We start from the raw sequence: 22,178 nt of genomic DNA, 5'->3' as shown, positions 1-22,178 counted from the left end.
TGGAAAGGCTGGGAGGGACAATGCTCAGAACCCTATTTATGCAGCACTCCTGGTAAATATCTCAGATGGGTAGAAGAGAGACCCCGATGATCCTCTCAGCTGTAATTCTCATGCCTGACAGTGATGCAGCTGGTCTGGACTCTCTCAATAGTGTTCCTGTAAAAATTGGTTAGAATGAGGGTGGGGGGAGGCTCACTCACCTTAATCTCCTCTGGAAGTGGAGCTGCTGCTATACTTTCTTGACTGAAGAGGTAGTGTTTTGAGGGACCAGGAGAGAAACTCCGCTTTGTGCATTCCCAGAAACTTGATGCTCCTAATTCTCTGCAGAGGAGCTATTTTTGTACAGTAAGGAGTGGCCAGCCTGCCCCGTCCTAAAACTGTTTTAAACTGTTCTGTTTTAAATTGCTCTGTTACTTTACCAAATGAAAGTAGAACACAGAACAGGACAGCACAGCACGGGCCCTTCAGCTGTGATGATGTGCCAACACTTTAACCTAGTCAAAGATCTGTCTATCCCTTCACACCCACACAGCCCTCCATTTTCTTTTCATTCAAGTGCCTACCTAAGAGGCACACCCATGCATTCATCACTTTCTATGTAGGGAAAACCCTACCTCTGACATCCCTCCTATACTTTCCTCATACCACCTTAAAGTTATGCGCCCTTGTATTAGCTTTGTCTGCCCTGGTGTAGAATACATCTACCTTTCAGTTCCTTTGTTATAAGGAGAACAACCCGGTTTCCACAGATGTCATAAAGATGTGATTTTGAGGATCCTGGAAACATATGTGAAGATGAGATATGCTTTCCTAGGGCTCATTAGAAATGCTCCGATGATTTAAGGTCATGCAGTGACAGCTGGTATGAGAAATGCAGTTATGAGAAATGAATCAAGTTTTACTTTTATATTTTTCACATGAAAATGTCAGAAAGAGACAGGGTGAGAGGGAGATGGGAGAGACCTGTCTGTGAGGTGAAGATTGAGGGTGATCAGTAGACGTGAATGGTACCGTTGCATGCCTCATGAATGTTTCAGATTGCAAACAAATATTGATCCTCACTGGGTAAGAAACCAGACAGCAGAAGTCAGTGAGCAGGGGTTCTGCAATAGTCAGGTTACGTGCAGATTTACCTCAGTTAAAGCAGTATTTCTGACTGCTCTACTAAGGTGCTGAGTAACTAGTAGTTTTTCTTCCCACATCAGTTGGTGGTTCTCATCTCTTATAAAAATTGTTAATTTATGACCTGAGTTCTGGACCTTCATATGTTCGTCTCCCCATCATGGCAGCTGAACAATTAAATAAAACTGGCAAATTTGTACAGGAAAGCTAAGTAGCAGTTCACAGGATGGATCTGCGTTCACCTGGGGCTGTACTAATGCACGATGAGAAACTGCTGTGTGCTTGTCATTGCAGGAACGTGGCTCCATGACAACATCCCATGCACCATCAATTCACAGGCCATGCCACTCAGGGACTTGGGCTATATTTTTATTGTGACTGTATGTGATTCTTCTATCGTAACTCTCTGCGCTGTGTTATGTGTGTCACTGTTTGAACGGAGTTTTGTACCTTGGCTCCAGGGGAACACTGCTTCATTTGGCTGCATTCACGTATATGGCTGAATAACAATTAAACTTGAATTTAAGTTAGATTGTTGTAATTTTCAGGAAATTACAGCACTGAAAAAGATCAGCATCCCAATCGTAGCACGTTGTAATGGTGTTTCAAATAAACTAGATATGAAAAGTAGATGGGTACGTTTTAAAAGAAGGGTGACCATCTTTATATCTCTAAAACAATTAAGATTCTGGAATCATGTAGGAAAATGCACAAGTGGAATAAAATGGAAAATATTTTCAAAGTGCAGAGACAAAGGTCAACTTTGTTTTAAGTTATAAGAATGTGAAGGTTTTGTTTCAATTTCAAATGTTTTTGCTGAGTTTATCTCTCTGTCAATAATAAGTAGCTGATCTGATGCGATGTTCCTCTTTTGTTAGAGAAGTTTACAGTACCAGCTCCTTTTTGTGGCTGAACACTCTGATCCTGCGACAGTTGTCGGGAATGTGACTGGAGCCATCGATGCAGATGAGGGCGCTAATGCTGTGGTCTATTACTTCATAGCAGGTGCGTTCCCAGTCAGTTGAGGTGTACTTCATTGTTTGCCTAAACTTTGTGTATTATTCCCAACTCTATTATCATCTTCTATTCCTTGGCTTGCTGACCTGGTTATTCCTACCCTCTGAACCAACCATATTGGGGGCATTTGGAATAACCCCAAAATATCCAAAGTCCAAATCTCAGAGAATCATGACCTTTATACTCTCCCTCCATAGCACGGTACAATGGTCACAGTACTGGATTGGTATTAAGAGTCTTAATACCAATGTGTTCAATCCCATCATGGCAAGTGGGGAATTTCCATTCAAGTAATTAATTAAACTGGATTTAAAAGCTGGTGTCAGAAATGGTGACCGCATGCTTACTATATTCCAATCTGGTTGAGCGCATTTCAGAGAAGGAAGTCTGTTGTCCTTACCCAACCTGATCTATATGTGACTCCTAACTAACCAATACTGACCATCTGCTTCCCAATACCCACTAAAATAGCCACAACAAAAGCAATAAAGTATAGACAATAGACATTGTTTCAGTCTCCTATTTCAATGTTTCATGAAAGAATAATAGAAGAAGACATTTTGTTAACTCTCTCTGACTGAAGACCAAAACAAAAACTATACGTTATTCTCTTTAATGTCATCAGATTCAGATTCATTTATTTATCACATGTGCATAGAAATATACAGTGAAATGTGTTAACAACCACCACACTTAAGGATGTGCTGGGGGCAGCCCGTGGGTGTCGCCACACATCCCGGAGCCAATGTAACCTTCAGGCAATGACCTTGCCTCCTTGCCCGTGCAAAGCCTTCCTCCACTTTACAACATAATCCCTCCCTGTGCCCCACCAGTTTTTCCCACTTGGCCTCAACCATCCGGAAATTCAAAAACACGTCCCCTGAACCAAGCTGTCCATCTCATCCAGTAAATCCCACAGTTCCTGTCATCGTGTCCATTTTGAGGTACTGGGAACTTAGTTTAAGATTAAGTCAATTATGTGGTTATATTGTTAGTAAGGGTGTCAAAAGTTATACTCTTATACTTTATACTTTATTGTCGCCAAACAATTGATACTAGAATGTACAATCATCACAGCGATATTTAATTCTGCGCTTCCCACTCCCTGGATTACAAATATTAAATATTAAAAATAGTAAAAATTGGTGAATATTAAAAATTTAAATTATAAATCATAAATAGAAAACTGGAAAGTAAAGTAGTGCAAAAGAACCGAGAGGCAGGTCCGGATATTTGGAGGGTACGGCCCAGATCCGGGTCAGGATCCGTTCAGCAGTCTTTCACAGATGGAAAGAAGCTGTTCCCAAATCTGGCCGTACGAGTCTTCAAGCTCCTGAACCTTCTCTCGGAAGGTAGAGGGACGAAAAGTGTGTTGGCTGGGTGGGTCGTGTCCTTAATTATCCTGGCAGCACTGCTCCAACAGCGTGTGGTGTAAAGTGAGTCCAAGGACGGAAGATTGGTTTGTGTGATGTGCTGCGCCGTGTTCATGATCTTCTGCAGCTTCTTTCGGTCTTGGACAAGACAACTTCCATACCAGGTTGTGATGCACCCTAGAAGAATGCTTTCTACGGTGCATCTATAAAAATTAGTGAGGGTTTTAGGGGACAGGCCAAAAATTAGTGAGGGTTTATGGGGAAAAGGCAGAGGAATGGGATTGAGAGAAATAATAAATCAGCAGTGATGGAATGGCGGAGCATATTTGATGGGCCAAATGGTCTAATTCTGCTCCTTTGTGTTATGGTGTTAAATGTGAACATATGCCTTGTTGCTGTTCCTTCAACTTCAGTCTCCTATTTCATAAGACATCAGAGCAGAATTAGGCCATTCAGCCCATCAAGTCTGCTCCACCATTACATCATGGCTGATCCCGGATCCCACTCAACACCATACACCTGCCTTCTCTCCATATCCTTTGATGCCCTGACTGATCAGGAAATTTCATCACCTAAAGAGCGAGCCCATCACTAAACCAATGACCCTTGTGTTCTATGGGAATCAGATTATCATTAGCCACTTGGAGAAAATTTGCAGCATTTAGGAATAGCATTGTGGCTATAATTAGTTAATCTATACAACCAATAAACAGAAGTCCTCTTTAATCCCAGCTGGGTATGAGTTCAACTCACAGCTGGGTTGTCAATACTGCTGAAATATCCTGGAAACTTTGAGAATAATAAAGATTTAACTCAAGGTCATGCAAATAACAAAGGAAAACTCCTCAGGCCAATAAAAAGGAAATGTTATTGTAATGTAGAAGAAGCTCTCTGAATTTTGACTTTAAGTTGTTAAAAATAAACTGACGTGGGAAGAAAATGTTTTTCTGACAGGCAAGCCAGACACATCCAATTAGGTGAAGGCAAAAAAAAAAACCACTTTAAAGGACGGGTAACACAGCCCTGGAAAAGAGAGATGTCCCTTTTGAACGGAGATGAGGAGGAATTTCTGTAACCAGAGGGAAGTGGAAGTCATAGCCGCAGATGACTGTGGAGGCCAAATTATTGCGTATATTTAAACCAGAGGTTGTTAGGTGTTAATTAGTAAGAGTGTCAAGGGTTATGGGGAGAAGGCAGGGGAATGGAATTGAAAGAGAAAATAATCAGCCATGATTGAATGGCAGAGTAGACTTAATGGGCCAATAGCCTTCTTCTGAACATGTTTTCTGGTCTAAAATTAATATGGGGAGAGAAAGTGCAGAAAAAAAAAGGTACATTAGGAATCCCAAAGAGGTGGGGGTTGTAAATTAATTGGGAATTTATAAATGTGTAGGTGAGTGTCAGAAGGAAAGGAAGATTCTAGCATGGATAGAAGATGGGCTGACTGCCAGGAGACAAAGAGTGAGAATAAAGGTCCCTTTCCTGCTAGGCTGCCGTTAACTGATGGGATTACACAGTGGTTTTGGGACCACTTCTTTTCACATTATATGTTAATGATGATGGAATTGATGGCTTTGTGGTCAAGTTTGCAGATGATACAAAGATAAGTGGAAGGACAGGTTGTGTTGAGGAAGCAGGGAGTCTGCAGAAGGGCTTATTCAGATTGGGAGAATGGACAGAGAAGTAACAGATGGAGTAGGGTATTGTCTGTAGCAATGAATTCCATAGATTCACCAAACTGGCTAAAGAAATTCCTTGTCATCTCTGTTCTAATGGGACATCATTGTATACTGAGGCTTTGCCCTTGTTCCTAGACTCCCTCACCACAGGAAAAACATCATCTCCATGTCCACTCTATTTAGGCCTTTCAATATTTGATAAGTTTTACTGAGATTCCTGCACTCCATTCTTCTAAACACCAGTGAGTACAGGATCCAGAGCCATCATAAGCTCCTCATACACTTACATCTCCAGGATTATTCTCATGAACCTCCTCTGGACTCTCTCCAATGCCTGCACAGTAGAGGCATTGGAAGGTGTACAGAGGAGCTTCATAAGGGGGCCAAAATTGATAAGGGGTCCAAAATTGCTCACGATACTCTTAACTGCAGTCTGACCAATGTCTTAGGAAGCCTCAGCAAACACCCTTGTTTGTATATTCTAGTTCTCTCAAAATAAATGCTAACATTGCACTTGCCTTCCTTACCACCAACTCAATCTGCAGGTTAACCTTTATGGAATCTTTCCCGAAGACTCCCAAGTTCTTTTACACCTCTGGTTTCTGAATTTGCTCCCCATTTAGAAAACGGTCTATGCTTTTGCCACACACACAAAATGCTGGAGGAAGTCAGCAGGTTAGGCAACATCTGTGAAAAGGAGTTAAACAGTCAATGTTTCAGGCCCTTTGTCTCGACCCAAAACATCGAATGATTACTCTTTTCCATAGATGCTCTCTTCTCTCTCCTCATTAATCATGGATGTGATTAATGTCAGCACAGATTTGGGAGACCTTGGGGTCTACTTCTGTGCCGCATGACTCTATGAGCAGTGGGTCTGGTCCATTAGATACAAGCATTCTGTGGAGAAAAAGCTCAGGGAACCATTCATCCAGTGTTAGCGGTCCCACATCAGAGACAGAGTTTAAACCAACAGCACCCATTTTGTTTATCTGTTAAAGATATATTAGAAGATAATCTTAATGTGTTTATATAAAGAGAAGCTCACTAAGTTATTCCCCAACACAGCTGGAGATCCAGAAAACAACTTTCATTTGAACAGGAATGGACTGCTTAAGGTGCTGAACGACCTGGACCGGGAAACAAACCCATTCTACACCATCATCGTCAAGGCCTCCAGCAACCGGAACTGGAAGCCTTCAAGACAGAGGAGTCAGGTTTTTGACCCCAGCACTGACCTCACCCTCCAGGAGGTCCGAATCTTCCTGGGTGACATTAATGACCAGCCGCCTATATTCACAAAGTCAGAGTACACAGCTGGTAAGGTGGATCATTTTATCATGGATGAATATAAGATTAGGGTAAGACTCAGAACAAGAGCAAAAGAGTGTGTAAGCTGATTCATAAGGTTTTCTGTAGCAATAAGCACAGTAATGGAATGAAACGAAATATCACATTTATTGAGTTTTGTTTGATCATAGTTGTATTAATGGCTGTAGATGAAGGAGACCTTCACCAGGACCCTCAAAAGTTATTCTTATTGAATAAGTTGAATATGCTGAGCCCTTTTCTGTAAAAAAATGGCCAAGGGAGCCCGGATAATGATAACTAGGTTCGATAAGAAGAAGGACCCCGATCACTAATAAATTCAACACGGAACTCAGAAGAAGGTTCTTTTCAAAGGGTGGTGAGAGTGTGGAACTTCCAAGTTCAGAGGAGGATCCTAAAAATGTCCATGGGACCTAGAGAGGAGAGAAGAATGAAAGGATGTCCTGACAGAACTTTCCACATATGACTTTTCATTAGTTTCCTCCCTACATGCTCCCCTAGCAGTTAATCCAAGCACAAATTCAAGAAGAAAAAAAATAATAAATTCATTCAGTATTCACTGCAAGGTAACTGAAAGTATATTAATTTTTGGCACAAGCTGATATTTCCTGATATGGTCAGGAACTTTACACAACCACACTCATTTGAGTTCTTGATGTTGATTTCAGAGATTTAACACTTTACATTTATCGGGAAGCGGGGAGCATTTATAATTGTATAAATCCAGTTTCTTTGCTTTGGAGAATTGTCCGTCCTTGCATTCACTACAGAAGTGAAAGTCCTGTATTGAATGTATAAATGTGATTTTCTTAGTCATCGGCTGAAAAGAGGATGTCGTCCTTAGCCATTTTGTCAGAGTGGTCAGTATTTTGTAATGGTGCTAGCTTAAGCAACACAGCACTTTGACAAATCTTCAATAGCATTGTATAAAAGATCTTTTATTTTGTAATTATGATTTTTGTCTCAACTGAATATAAATCATTATGGCTCATTGTGCAATTGTGAAGTGCATGAGTATAAATTCGCTATAGTGATAGAAAACACTGTCATAATGATGATAATTTTTTAAAATTTGGTAAAATTTACCACAATTCCTTAACCAAGAAGTGAGCTTCAAACAGCAATCAAACTACAGGTTTTCCTCTCATCCTACCTGCTTACATGCTTACACCAGGTCAATATGAACAGTTAAATCGGAGCACCTAGAATTTTTTTACTTTTCTGTTGATTAATTGGGAGTGAAATTAGCCACATCAGAATTTTCAATTAGTTGAGTGTGGCTTCTGACTAACAAAAGCAAAATACTGCAAGAAATCTGAAGTAAAACAAAGTTTTGTAAAGGTCGCTAAACATTGGTCGGAAGAGGTAAGCTTGCAAGATAAGACAAGTATTAAGATGCAGAGAAATGGAGGGAAAAGAAAGAAGAAGAACGTGATTGAGTAGAAGGGAGGAGGAACTGAACGGCAAAGTCGTCTGGAATAGATTCCAGATTTGAGCATTTGTCCATGTCCCTGTGGTTAATTATTGTGTCTTTTCATTTCTCCTGGGCTTTCATTACCTTGTATAATTAATATTTATTTTGTCATTTTATTTCACTACCCTCTGTCATATCACCAACTATCCCTTCTCACCTCCTTTTCCTAATGAGAGGTCATTGATCTGAGGTATTAATTTGGTTTCTGCCTGATCTGTTAGGCATTTGCCACAATGCTTATATGCCAATAGCAGCATCAGCTTCTCCTCTTTTGAGAGAGGCTGAACCTACGTGTCTGTTGGTTTGATTGATCTGTGAGGAAAGATAGGAATGTTTCATCCTTATGATTCTTCTCATCACCTAGGCCATCAGTGGCATCTGATGTTGCTATTCGTGGATCTCCTTTCTGTGTAGATACTAATGGATCTATCTCCTGCCCATAGGTGTTGCAACCGATGCTAAAGTTGGCTCTGAACTGATCAGAGTGGAGGCATATGACGCTGATATTGGAAACAATAGCCTGGTCTTCTATCAGATTATTAATATCCGCTACATAAACCTGCAGCTCAATGATTCTGAAGATGTTGGGAATGTCTTCATCATAGGTAGGATTACAGGAGACATGAGCTTCAGTTTACCTGAGAGTCTGTTGCTACAAAACCTTAACACTGGGCTCATGGTGGTATCCTATAAACATTGTGATTTAATAAATTGGTGCAAAATGCCATTCTCCACATTATAACAATTTTCCTCAATACCATTCATGTACAAAAAAATTCCAAATCATTTCACAGAACTCAAATAAAAACACCAGGATGGAAATATTAGGATGGGTGACCAGAGGACTGGTCAAAGAGGGGTTTAAGAGAAGACATTGAAAATTTTATCCATGTTTTCCTCAGATTGTAGAATCCCCTCCCTAAATACAGTCTCATCCAATACCAAAGGTAAAAAGAAATCATCTTCTTTGACCAGATTTCTAGTGTACTTGTCATCACCTCTATTCTAATATTTTTTGTGAAGTGGCCAGGGATGTTTTACTGTTGAAAGACATTGTATAAAAAAAGATTGTCACAGAACATAGAACAGTAAAGCTCAGTACAGGCCCTTCGGCCCCCAATGTTGTGCCGAACTTTTAACCTACTCCAGGATCAATCTTAACGCTTCCCTCTCACATATGCCTCCATTTTCTTTCATCTCTGTGCCTAAGAGTCTCTTAAATGTCCTTCATTTATCAGCCTCAACCATCACCCCCAAGAGCATGTCCCAGGTACCTGCCACTCTGTGTGTATAAAAAACCTTCCTCTGACATCCCCACTGTACTATCTTCCAATCGTGGTAAAATTATTCCCTCTCATATTAGCCATTTCAGCCCTAGAAAAAAAGACACTGTCTGTCCTCTCTATCAGAACCACTTATCATCTTATACACTCCTATCGAGTCACCTCTCGCTCCAAGGAGAGTCAGTAGATAACCAGATATACTATTTACTCTCTGAGCTTCACAGGAAGAAGGAATTTCATTGCACTCTCGTGTGGCTGTCAACAAACTAATCGGAAACTCCAAGCAAAACGCAGAAAGCTGCGGTTGGCAGACATCACACTCTGCCACGTTGACAGAACTGCTGAACTGAACCTACTTCACAGAAAATAGGACTACTTCTTCTTCAGCCCATCACTCCTATTGGGGTAGAAGCAGCCGACAGCAGCTCAACTGAGTCCTCTGTCCTGGGACGGTTGTTCAAGTCGTCCCCAGATGTAGCTCATCTTAAGATTCTTCCTCTCCCAGGAGGTCTTTGGAGCTTCTGTTGGAATTTCTGTAGCTCTGGGTTTTTAATGGGGTGGGGTTGCTAACTTCACGCCCAACGCTCCTCCTTTCACAGCTGGGTATGGGACAGTCTGTAGCAGAGTTATTGCATAGAACAACACAGTAGCAGAAACTGGACCTTCTCCCACCTTTGATATTCTGTTCAGGGTCAATCAGTAAGAAACAATAAGTGGCATTCCTTTAGTTGTAATGTTGTAAGAATTTATAACATAGGAGGAGAGAGTTCAGTCCATCAGGTTCATACAGGCCAACAGAGGGCTTGGTAATCCCATTCCCTGATCCCATAGCCCTATCTCCATAGTGGCCCTGTAGTTTACAGCACTTAAGTTGGAACCTGTTTAAATATTCCAAACCTCTATCGGGCATTGAATTCCAAACCCACACATTAAATAAGATTTACTTCAATTCCCAACTTATCCTTCTACCAGTCATTTTAAAGTTACACAACTAACAAGAAAATGGAACGTAGAATAGTACACCACAGTACAGATCTTTTGACCCACGATGTTGTGCCAACCTATTAACATGCTACAAAATCAATCTAGCCCTTCTATCCACATAGCCCTCCATTTTTCATTCATCTACGTGCTTGTCTAAGAGTCTGTTAACTGTTCCTACCATAAATGATCCAACCCCATCAGTGCATTCCACATACCCAGCACTCTCTGTATTAAACAGAACCTACCTCTAAGATCCCCACCCATCAATATTCCCTCTAATTTGTAATGACCAGTGTGTGCAAAAATCTTGTGCTGTGCAATTTTTTTGCCCAGTAACAACATGTGCCACTGAATTTTATATATGGCAGTATTCATTTTAACAGTTAGCAAAATGTTGTCAATAAGAACCTCGATCTCCTCTGGGTTTGATCGTTTTCATTCTTGTTCATCTGCACTCGCACAAAACACATGAAGCATGCCTGTAGCAGTTAATGAAGGATTTCCTTGCTGGAGCTTTTGAACACGGTCCATATGTGATTTGCTTGTTAAATGATGCTTTAAAAAGTCAGGTTTCCAAATATCACTCCACTTCTTCCCACTTGCAAATTCTCCAGCAACTTTTGCATCACGACAATAGACACAGGTAACACCAATTTTTGTATTGTACATAAATATTTCTCATAGATATATCCTTGGGTCATATTCTGCATGGAGATCAGTGACCAGTGGTGTGCCTCAGGGATCTGTTCTGGGACCCTTACTCTTCATGATTTTTATAGATGACCTGGATGAGGAAGTGGAGGGATGGGTTAGTAAGTTTGCTGATGACACAAAGGTTGGAGGTGTTGTGGATAGTGTGGAGGGCTGTCAGAAGTTACAGTAGGACATTGATAAGATGCAAAACTGGGCTGAGAAGTGGCAGATGGAGTTCAACCCAGATAAGTGTGAAGTGGTTCATTTTGGTAGGTCAAATATGATGGTAGAATATAGTATTAATGGTAAGACTCTTGGCATTGTGGAGGATCAGAGGGATCTTGGGGTCTGAGTCCATAGGACACTCAAAGCAGCTGCGCAAGTTGACTCTGTGGTTAAGAAGGCATACGGTGTATTGGCATTCATCAACCGTGGAATTGAATTTAGGAGCCAAATGGTAATGTTGCAGCTATATAGGACCCTGGTCAGACCCCACTTAGAGTACTGTGCTCAGTTCTGGTCACCTCACTACAGGAAGGATGTGGAAAACATGGAAAGAGTGCAGAGGAGATTTACAAGGATGTTGGTTGGATTGGGGAGCATGCCTTATGAGAATAGGTTGAGTGAACTCGGCATTTTCTCCTTGGAGTGATGAAGGATGAGAGGTGACCTGATAGAGGTGTATAAGGTGATGAGAGGCATTGATCATGTGGATAGTCAGAGGCTTTTTCCCAGGGCTGCAATGGTTGCCACAAGAGGACACAGGTTTAAGGTGCTTGGGAGTAGGTACAGAGGAGATGTCAGGGGTAAGTTTATTACACAGAAAGTGGAATGGGCTGCCGGCAATGGTGATGGAGGCAGATACGATAGGGTGTCTTAAGAGACTTTTGGATAGGTACATGGAGCTTAGAAAAATAGAGGGCTATGGGTAAGCCTAGTAATTTCTAAGGTAGGGACATGTTCAGCACAACTTTGTGGGCCAAAGGGCCTGTATTGTGCTGTAGGTTTTCAGTTTCTATGCATGTTCCTGACCTCATGAGCTTTCAGTGTAACAGTTTCTACTGTTTCATTAAGCCATTCCACGTTAAATGAACTAGCAGTTCTTTTGCACTTCACTAAATAAATCAATAATTTATTCAATAAAACAGTATAAATAAGCCAGTTCTAAAATCTGCAGACAAATCATCACAAACTCCACATTGTCAACAATGTCCGCATCAGAAACCAGAAAAGGAAATGTGATTGTGTACGATTGTGAAATATACTTAACATGCCAACGAGATAGAGGGTGACAACCTTTTGTGCGCATTTTAACTTCCTTTGTGTGCTAGTAGCAAAAGATGTGTGTATGTGCACACGCACACCTTAGAGGGAACATTGCCCTTTAGACTTCCCTCCAATCTCCTTAAAATTATGCCCCTCATATTAGCCATTTCCACCCTGGAAAAAAAGTCTCTAACTGTCTATTCTATCTGTGCCTCTTATTATCTTGTAGAAATCTGTGGAGTCACCTCTCATCCTCCTTCGCTGCAAAAAAACTCCAGCTCACTCAACTTACCCTCATACGACAGGCTCCTTAACCCAGGCAGCATCATGGTAAATCTTCTCTGTGCCCTGTCTAAAGTTTCCACGTCCTTCCTATAATGAGGTGACCAGTACTCAACAGAATACTCCACGTGTGGTCTAACCAGAGTTTTACTGAGCTGCAACATCACCTCACAGCTCTTGAACTCAGTACCTTGACTAATGAACGGCAACACCACCCTTCTTAAGCACCCTACCAACTTGCACAGCAACTTTGAGAGATCTATGGACATGGACCCCCAGATCCCTTTGTTCCTCCACACTGCTAAGAGTCCTGCTATTGACCCTGTACTCTGCCTTCAAGTTCAATCTTGCAAAGTGTATCACTTCACACTTTTCTGGATTGAACTCCTTCTGCCACTTGGCAGCCCAGCTCTGCATCCTATTCTAGGAGGGATATGAAGAATAGGCTCCTTGTTTGCGTCCTATCTTTGTCTCTCGTATCCTGTAACCTGGTGACTAGAGACCTTGTTGCTGAAGAGCCCTGCATGTTAAAAGTATTATCCCTGGAATCATTTGCAGGGGAACATGATGGCATTGTGAGGACCTTCGACCTCTTCACAGCCTACAGCCCCGGGTATTTCCTGGTGGACATCATGGCGTCAGACCTGGCTGGACACAACGATACGTCAGTGATCGGGATTTACATTCTGAGGGACGACCAGCGGGTCAAGATCGTCATCAATGAGATTCCCGAGAGGGTGCGGGAGTTTGGCGAGCAATTCATTAAATTACTTTCTAACATCACTGGAGCCATAGTCAACACGGACGATGTGCAGGTAATTATTTTACTCTTGATTGCTTATTCAGGAGTGCAGATCAAACCAGAACCAAGAGCAGAGCGTGTATCATTCAACAGCATCGCACTGCTACCTTATAGTGAGGCCAGACTTCAATGTGTACAGTTGTGTAGTGGCTGTAAGAAGTATAATCATGGCAGATCTACAACCCTTCACGCTAACTCCATCAAATCTGCTACTAAAACATTAAAAACCCTTCCCCACTCCCACCCCAATTTACATATCCTCCAACTACCTTGTGCCCCCAAAAATCTACCCAATCTTAATGTTCAATGCCCCGTTGACCAGGAACAGTGTATCCTCAGCCTTCTCAGTATAGACTCACAAGAATTTCATCTCAGTCCTAATTCCAAGGGCTTATCACGAGGACCGTGTTCTTCAGTTCTGGAGTCAGCAGCCAGTGGAATAAGATGGCAGCATCTTGTGACGGGACAAATAACTTAGAGACCTGTGCAGCGATGTAGAGAGTACAGAGGGGAATGCAGTGGAAGCCTGGCTGGAAGAGCAGAGGACCTTTTGTTATGTAGGATTTGAATGGATGTTGCTTGGACTCTTCAGTAGTTACAGACTGATCCCAACAAATGCTTAAGAACAAACACAGTAAGAAACCAGAGGAAGAGTGGGCACGGGCACGAGGGAATGGGAATGGGAATGGGAATGTGAAGGGCCCACTCTGCCATTCAGTACCAGCAAGGCCATTTTAATGTCGACTTCAACTCTATTTATGATCCCCAAAATCCTAATATCTATTTCTGACTTAAAAATACTCTATAATTTAACCTCCAGAAAAATCAAAGAGGTGTTTAGAAAGTGCATTTATTTTAAAGATGTTATTTGTTGCTATATTATTGGAATTGCATTGTGATGGAATAGTCAAACAATTAATTAAGCAATTAAGAGTTGATTCCCATTGGCCAGAAAAAGGTTGGGCACTGAAAGGATGAATACATCATCTCATCAATGTGGATGCTGGATAGCTGGAGGTAGAATGTGTTTAGCCTATGTCTGTTATATTAAGGGTGGATATGGACATTTACAGGGTGACAGGCTCTGTAAACCAAGTCATGAATCAAGTCCAATCCAGTCGTCTGGATTGTTTAAGAGTGCCTGGCAGAGATAGAGCGGTGCAAGGGAAGAGTTGGTCTTCTAGTTCTGCTGCAATGTTTGGAGTTGATGAGTAAACCCTGTGGTATGTCTCCATCAATGATTGCTCTGTTCTTGTATTTAGTTTCACGTTGACCTGAAGGGCCGGGTGAATTTTGCCCAGACAGATGTTCTGATCCATGTGGTGCACAGGGAAACAAACCGGATCTTGGACGTGGAGAGGTGAGTCAGCAGCAACGCTTCGACCTTTTCTGCTGCTGTAAATATCAGGACAGGTTCCAATCCTCTCAGGCCACTCAACGCTCCCAACTATATGGAATTTCTGTGTGTACCACCAAGACAATTGCCTCTCAAGGATAAAGGATCAACTTTATTCACTATGTACACTTACATGTATTAGAAAGTTGCTGTGGTCTGTTGGTACTACACACAACAAAACAACATGCAAGAATTATATAAAAATAAAGTTAGAGGTTAAAGTATGGATAGGGAATAAAATGTGTGCATAAATTTATAAATACGAGCATGTATTTATAATGTAAACAGCACTGTAAAAACTGGTTTAAAGTGTTTACAGTGCAGTGATGTGGGTAACAGACAAAGGATGTTCAAGGGTGTGTTTGCTAACTAGAATCATTGATCAGATTTATCGCCTGGGGGAAGAAATTTTTAAGATGGTGTTTTTGTTTTAATAGCCCTATAGCGCATTCCAGAAGGGATCTTTTGGCAAAGGCAGTTTCCAGGGCAGGCAGTGTCCACAATGATATGCAGAGTTTGAATGAATTTCCATATTTCTTTTTGACAGAGGAAGACTTTCAGTCCGTTGAGTCTATGCTAGCTCACAGAGCAATCCTATTTCTTCACTAGTTTTCCCTGTAATCTATTCTTCTTCCATCTCCATCAGTTCTACTACTCAGCTGCACTAGGAGTAATGAACAGCGAGCAGTTAGCCCACCAGTGGGGTCAGTTGAAGGGAAATGTGGTTTTGGATGGTGAAATTGCCACAGATTGGAAAGGGGTTAAACCTCTGCTGACCTTTATCCAGACTGAAAACAGATTGTGACACACAAGAGAGGCAGCAAGATGCAGGAATCTGAAGAAAAAGGAAACTGCTGGAGGAACTCATCAAGTTGAGCAGCATCTGTAAAGGACTGATTTCAGCCTAAGATGTCAAACATCCCTTTGCTCCTACAGATGCTGCCTGACCAGCTGAATTCCTCTGATATTCTGTATGTCTCTCCAGATTTCAGCATCTGTAGCCTCTTTCGTCCAATCAATGTGACTTGCTGAAAAGGGTTTAAATTTCACGGGGTTAGTAAAAATTCTAAATGATAGTCATTATAACATCAGGAACAGAGAATGGTAGTATGAGGGAAGTGATACTGGCAGTGCGTGCTGTCTGGGAAGATGGTGTGTTTTAAAACAAAACGTTCTGTCTTTTGGAAATTATTCAAATAGAGGATTTAAATGTCCTAGATCTTTGGACTAAAAGTATGCCGGTTTGTTCCCAAAGTAATGAATTTCATTTTAAAAATAAAACTAAAAATGTGAAATGGCATGACTAGAGGGAGGTTTCATTCAAAATAAGGAAAAGGGTAAAAGATTTAGAACAAAACAAGGTTGTTTACAACTTCTATAGTAGATATCCATTAGGAACAGACACCATCCACTAAGAAAGGAAGATGGGTCAACTTGCATTTTAAAAATCCTTCCAAGATTCAGAAGTCTCCCAAAGTCCTTTTAGAGGGCATCACAAAGTTGATTGCTAATCCAGTAACTTCCTTGTAGGTAAATGTCTATTATTCTTCACTGTGAATAAACTAAATTATTGAGCTATAGAGAGGAGAATTTCTATTCCCTGGAGTAAGAATTTTTATTTTCATCTTCATCTGAAATGGACAATTGAAACCACGCCGCCTAGTTCAATTTTCCCCTACTTCAGTAAATGTCCTCAGATTCTTGTCTGTTTCAATGAGATCACTTCTCATTCTTCTAGTATATGGAGCCGAAGTTAAAAGAACCCTTAGAAGGTCACGATATGATAGAATTCACCCTGCAGTTTGAAAGAGAGAAAATAAAGTAAGATGTATCAGTATTACAGTGGAGTAAAGGGAATTACAGAGGCATGAAGAGGAGCTGGCCAAAGTTTATTGGAAGGAGACACTAGCAGGGATGATGGCAAAACAGCAATGGCTAGAGTTTCTGGGGGCAATTCAGAAAGTTCAGGATAGATACATCCCAAAGAGGGATAAGTATTTTAAAGGGAGGATGAAGCAATGGCTGACAAGGGAAGTCAAAGATAGCATAAAAGGAAAAGAGAGAACATATAATATTGCAAAAATTAGTGGTAAATTAGAGGATTGGGAAGATTTTTTAAACCAACAGAAAGCAACCAAAAAAGCCATAAGGAGAGAAAAGATGAAATATGAAGGAAAGCAAGCCAATAAAATAAAAGAAGATACAAAAAGTTCTTTCAGTTATGTGTACAGTATAAAGAGTAAAAAAAAGGCAGGAGTGGATATTAGCCTGCTGGAAAATGATGCTGGAAAGGTAGTAACAGGGGAACAAAGAAATGGCTGACAAACCTGAGGAAGACACTAATGATATGTCACAAAATTGAGAGTGCCAGAAGGCATAAGTGGGTGTTGTTGCTATTACTAAGGAGAAGGTACTTGGGAAGCTGAAAGGTTTGAAGAGGGTAAGTCCCCTGGACCAGATGGACTACACCTCAGTTCTGAAGGAAGTAGCTGAAGATATTGTGGATGTATTAGTAATGATCTTTCAAGAATCACTAGATTCTGGAATGGTTCTGCAGGACTGGAAATTTTAAAATGTCACTCCACTCTTTCGGAAGGGAGGGAGGCAGAAGAAAGAAAATTGTAGGCCAGTTAGCCTGACTTCAGTGGTTGGGAAGATGTTGGAATCCATTACTAAGGATGAGGTTCTGGAATACTTAGTGACATATGACAAAACAGGCCAAAGTCAACATGGTTTCCTTACGAGAAAATCTTTCCTGACAGTCCTGCCAAAGGGTTTCTGCCCAAAATGTCAACTGAATTTTTCCATAGATGATGCCTGGCCTGCTAAGTTCCTCCAGCATTTTGTGTGTGTTGCTCAGATTTCCAGCATCTACAGATTGTCTCTTGTTTGTGCCTAAACATGAGTTTTCTGGTTGGGCATAAATGATTCAGATACAGTGATCTGGCTAGTATTGATTTATCCGTGGAATTCTGAAGCTGCTTTATTTAAGATTGGCACTAGTGGATGCTTTGCTGTGGTAAAGCTACTGTGCTTTAAAAAGACAAACTATGGAGCACATTAGACTGGGAATCAAGTCAGGTGTACGTTTATTGTGGATGGTTAAGCAATGCCCCACAAGTGTTTGAGTGCTCTACCACAAAGTAATTGAAAATGCTGTACCACAATAATCTACACAAGGAAATTTCCAATCTTGCACCACAAAGAAACGGTGAATGTTAAGCGCAAGAAACACAGCAGTTGCTGGAAACCCAAAGCTATACAGGCAGAATGCTGGAGGTATTCAGGTCAGGCTGCATCCATAAAAATGGACAAACAGTCAACGTGTTGGACCAAGGCTCTTCTTCAGGACTGGAAAGGAAGGGGGGGAGATACTAGAATAAAGTGGGGGGACGGGAAGGAGAATAGCTAGAAAGTGATAGGTGAAGCCAGGCAGGTGGGAAAAGCAGAGGTTTGGAGATGAGGAAATCTGATAGGAGAAGCGAGTGGACCACAGGAGAAAGTGAAAGAGGAGGAGCACCAGTGGGAGTTGATAGGTGGATGAGAAGAGGTAAGAGGCCAGAATGGGGAATAGAAGAGGAGGAGAGAGAGAGAGAGAATTTTTTTCTAGCAGAAGGAGAATGTTTGTCTTTTATTATTGTCCAAATTACCCAACTCACAGTATTCTCCTCTTTCAGGGTGATACAAATGATTGATGAAAATAAAGAACAATTAAGGAATCTGTTCCGTAATTACAATGTCCTCGATGTCCAGCCAGCTGTGACTGTCAGGGTGGCTAATGATATGACATCTTTGCAGGTAATTTTTAATTGGGTGTCTTAGTGTTAACAAAGGTAATACACTTTATTCTCATATCTAATGTGATTTGAAAACATGGTGGATAAAATCTTTGCATTACTTGAATTTTTAGAGTTTAACCAATGACAACTGAAAACGCACTATGGAAGACCTACCTCACAAAGTTCTTCAAAATCAGTAAACTTTATATTGGCAATGTCCAGTAATTTGTAATGTCAGTCACACATTTCATTTCAAGAGTACAGTTTTCAAAATGTGGACTTTGCAGTGAGACTTTTGACCAAATTCTTGCACACATTTTAATGGTTTACTGGTCAGCGACATAACAAGATAACTCACTGGAAACCCCAAAATTGTATCAACTGGTAATTATGGTAATAATGGATAGCATGTTAAAATATAATTACTGTATTTACTGATTCAATTTAACCTCATTACAGAAGCAGAAAGCTAATGTATTCCCCTGTATTTTCATAACTTAAAAGACCACAAAACAGACTCAAAATGACTCATAAACATGAAAAAAATCCACGGCCTCATTATTACCAGTGGTATGTTGATTGGCACGTAGGCTGCATGACAGAATTCAAGGATGGTCTGAAAGCCTCTTTGGAAAGTTGCCTCATTCCTATTGGCCACTGAGAATTTCTGACTCGCAACCACTCAAGATGGAAGAAGAGCATTCAGAATTGTATTGAGAATTTAGAGCCCCTGGACAGAGATGTCCAGTGTAAATGATAGGAGTCCACTACCTCACAATCAATTTCCCACTTCATCACTCTCCATCTTTGGATCATAATCTAACCTAATGGCATGAGCTTTGGATTCTCTATCTTCTGGTAACTTCTCGCCCCTCCGTCTCTCCTTTTCCATTCCCCTCTCACCCCTTCGCTTCTTCTCACCTGCCCATTACCTCCCTGTGGTTCTCTTTCTTCCATAGCCACTGTCATCTTTTATCAGATTCCTTTTTCAGCCTTTACATCTTTCACCTAGTACCTCCCAGCTACTCACGTCATCCACCCATCTACGTTTCCCCTCACCTATCACCTGCCAGCTTATACTCCTCGGCTGTTGTACCCTTCCATTCAGTCCTGATTAAGGGTCTTGTCCCAAAATGTCGACTGTTCATTCCCCTCTGTAGATGGTGTTTGGCTTGCTGAGTTCCTCCAGTATTTTGTATGTGTTACCCATCTGTGTGTCCCACATTTGCCTTACCACAGAACCCAACAAACCAGAGTGGAAGCAGCTCAGTTACTGAGAAAGTTTATTTGGATGTTACCTTCACTCTCCTCACCCTCAGATGCAAGCTGGAAATTCAGATTGGGTACTAGATATAGAACAAGCAGAGAGACTGCATTGATTACAGATCAGAAGCACACTGGCAGACATCATGTTTGGTGTCAGAGCCACTCAGCAAACAAATAAGCCCTGCTGGCAATTCTGTGGGTCTGATTAACCTGCACTTGCGCTGCCACAGATGCTGCAGCTGATACTGGAAGTATTCCTGGAAATTTCATCACATGCCCTCCTCCTCCTCCTCCAGCATTGGTTGCCTCTCATGTCCATCTGCTCGTCATTGGTTGCCTCTCATGTCCATCTGCTTGTCATTGGTTGCCTCTCATGTCCATCTGCTCGTCATTGGTTGCCTCTCATGTACATCTGCTCGTCATTGGTTGCCTCTCATGTCCATCTGCTTATCACTGGGGAAGGAAAATGGCCCTTAAATCAAGTGGATAATTATTGGTCATCTCTTATGGGGACTTTCTATATTTATTAAATATTAAAAACAAACTTGTTTTTAATATGCCTTGAGTTTTCTCCCTGGTCAATGCAGCCGGTAGTGTTGATCTTTTATTCCAAGAGACTCAGCTGAATAACAAATTATTAGCATGATCTCACAATGACAAATATGGACGTAATAAGAACAGAAAATGTTAGAGGTACACAGCTGTTGGGTTACCAGGTTAGTTGTAGAGGCAGACAGTTCGGTGGAGTTTGAGACTTTTACATATTCACATGAAAATGAAAGGAATGAATGGATATGGATGATACAGAGGAGGGTGGCATTTGGTGTTAATTGGCATTCAGTGCAGCACAGCATTGTGGGCTGAATGGTCTGGCCAGCACCGTACTGGTCCATGTTCTCTGTTCTGTTATGAGGGCAGTGAAAATAGTCTCAGCTTTAATGAATCACCCTTTTTGAGATAGAGATAAAGAATGGCTTTTATTTCTCAGAGTTATGAATATTTGGAATCTGTACCCCATGAAGATGTGAATGCTGAGGCATTAAAGGCAGAGATTCCACTTTTATGTGATAAACGAATCATGAATTATAGGGATGAAGCAGGAAACTTTAGTTGGAACCAAAAGCAGATTAATTATGGTCAAGGTGCCTACCTCTCCAGTATTTCTGATGCTCTTAGCTTTTACAGCCACATTTGAATTAGTTAATCATGGATGAATTTAAGAGCAGGCTAAGTGGAGAAAGAAACAAAAATTTGAGCTGAAACTGAAAGATGAAGCATAGACATCAAAGTGTTGCATTTCAGTACTACATTTTTATAGCATTATGACATCCAGTGCCTTTGTGTCCATAGAAACACAGAAAACCTACAGCATAATACAGGCCCTTTGGTCCACAAAGTTGTGCCAAACATGCCCTTACCTTAGAAATTATAGGGTTACTCATAGCCCTCTATTTTTCTAAGCTCCATGTACCTTTCCAAAAGTCTCTTAAAAGACCCTATCGTATTGCCAGTCACTTTATTACATTGAATTATGTAATAACCATTCTCATGAGACTCAAATGACAGGGATCGAGAAGGCCACAAATGGTATTCTAGCTTCCAGCAATTTTCTGTCCAGTTTTGACAATTGGAAAGTTTCAGCAAACTGCTATCTTCATCCTCTGGCAGAAAATATCTAAATTTAAAAATCTCTCAATTTTACTCACTAGTCGAAGAGCGACACAGCATATATACAGGACCTTCAGCCCAATCAGTCTTTGTCGATCATGGCACCCACCCAGCTCATCCCAATTTCCTGTGTTCAGCCCATATCTCTTCAAGCCCTGTCCCTCCGGGTGCCCATCCTAGTGATTCATAAATAATACAATTGTATCTGCCTCAATCACTCTTCAGGCAGCTCATTCCATATACTCACCACTGTCTGTGTGAAAGGATAGCCCCTTAATTCCCTTTTAAATCTTAACCCCCTCACCCTAACGCTATGCCCTCTAGTTTTGAATTTCCCTCATCTATGCCCTTCATAATTGTAAATGTTTCTGTAAGGTCACCCCTGATTCTCCCATGTTACAAGGACGAAAGACCAAGCCTGGCTGACTTCTCAGGCACTCTAGTCCTCACTTTTACGCACTCCTCACAGTTTAGCCACATCTTTCTTATAACAGGGTGATGAAAACTGTACATAGTACTCCCGAGTGTGGCCTCATCATTGACTTGTAAAACTAGCAACTTAATGTCCCAAATCCTGATACTCAATGCCCTGCTTATGGCCTTTCTCACCACCCATCCATCTGTGACACCACTTTCAATAAACTTTGTGTTTGTACTCAGCAGCCACTCCTCGGCCCACTTCCCTAACTGTAATCTGTGGTAACCTCCTTTACTACCAACATCTCTAAAGCTAATGAAATCTGCAAACTTGATGAGGAAATGAAGACA

The 22,178-nt window shown here is 41.2% G+C and overlaps 1 protein-coding gene across 3 annotated transcripts in view; it reads left to right on the top strand.

Moving 5' to 3' along the window:
- Positions 1-22,178, top strand: part of cdh23 (cadherin-related 23) — a 1,160,360-nt gene that overhangs the window by 1,116,532 nt on the left and 21,650 nt on the right. For all 3 annotated transcript variants that reach the window (XM_063070587.1, XM_063070586.1, XM_063070588.1), the window contains 6 exons: positions 2,001-2,127; positions 6,257-6,508; positions 8,435-8,596; positions 13,058-13,314; positions 14,564-14,661; positions 18,375-18,495. In XM_063070587.1, coding sequence (XP_062926657.1) covers positions 2,001-2,127; positions 6,257-6,508; positions 8,435-8,596; positions 13,058-13,314; positions 14,564-14,661; positions 18,375-18,495 — 1,017 coding nt within the window. The remainder of the gene's footprint in view (positions 1-2,000; positions 2,128-6,256; positions 6,509-8,434; positions 8,597-13,057; positions 13,315-14,563; positions 14,662-18,374; positions 18,496-22,178) is intronic.

This window comes from Mobula hypostoma, chromosome 18, assembly GCF_963921235.1.
Source record: "Mobula hypostoma chromosome 18, sMobHyp1.1, whole genome shotgun sequence".
In the NCBI taxonomy this organism is placed as follows: Eukaryota; Metazoa; Chordata; class Chondrichthyes; order Myliobatiformes; family Myliobatidae; genus Mobula; species Mobula hypostoma.
Note: the sequence above shows the minus strand (reverse complement) of the source record. Positions and strands in the feature narration are given on the sequence as shown.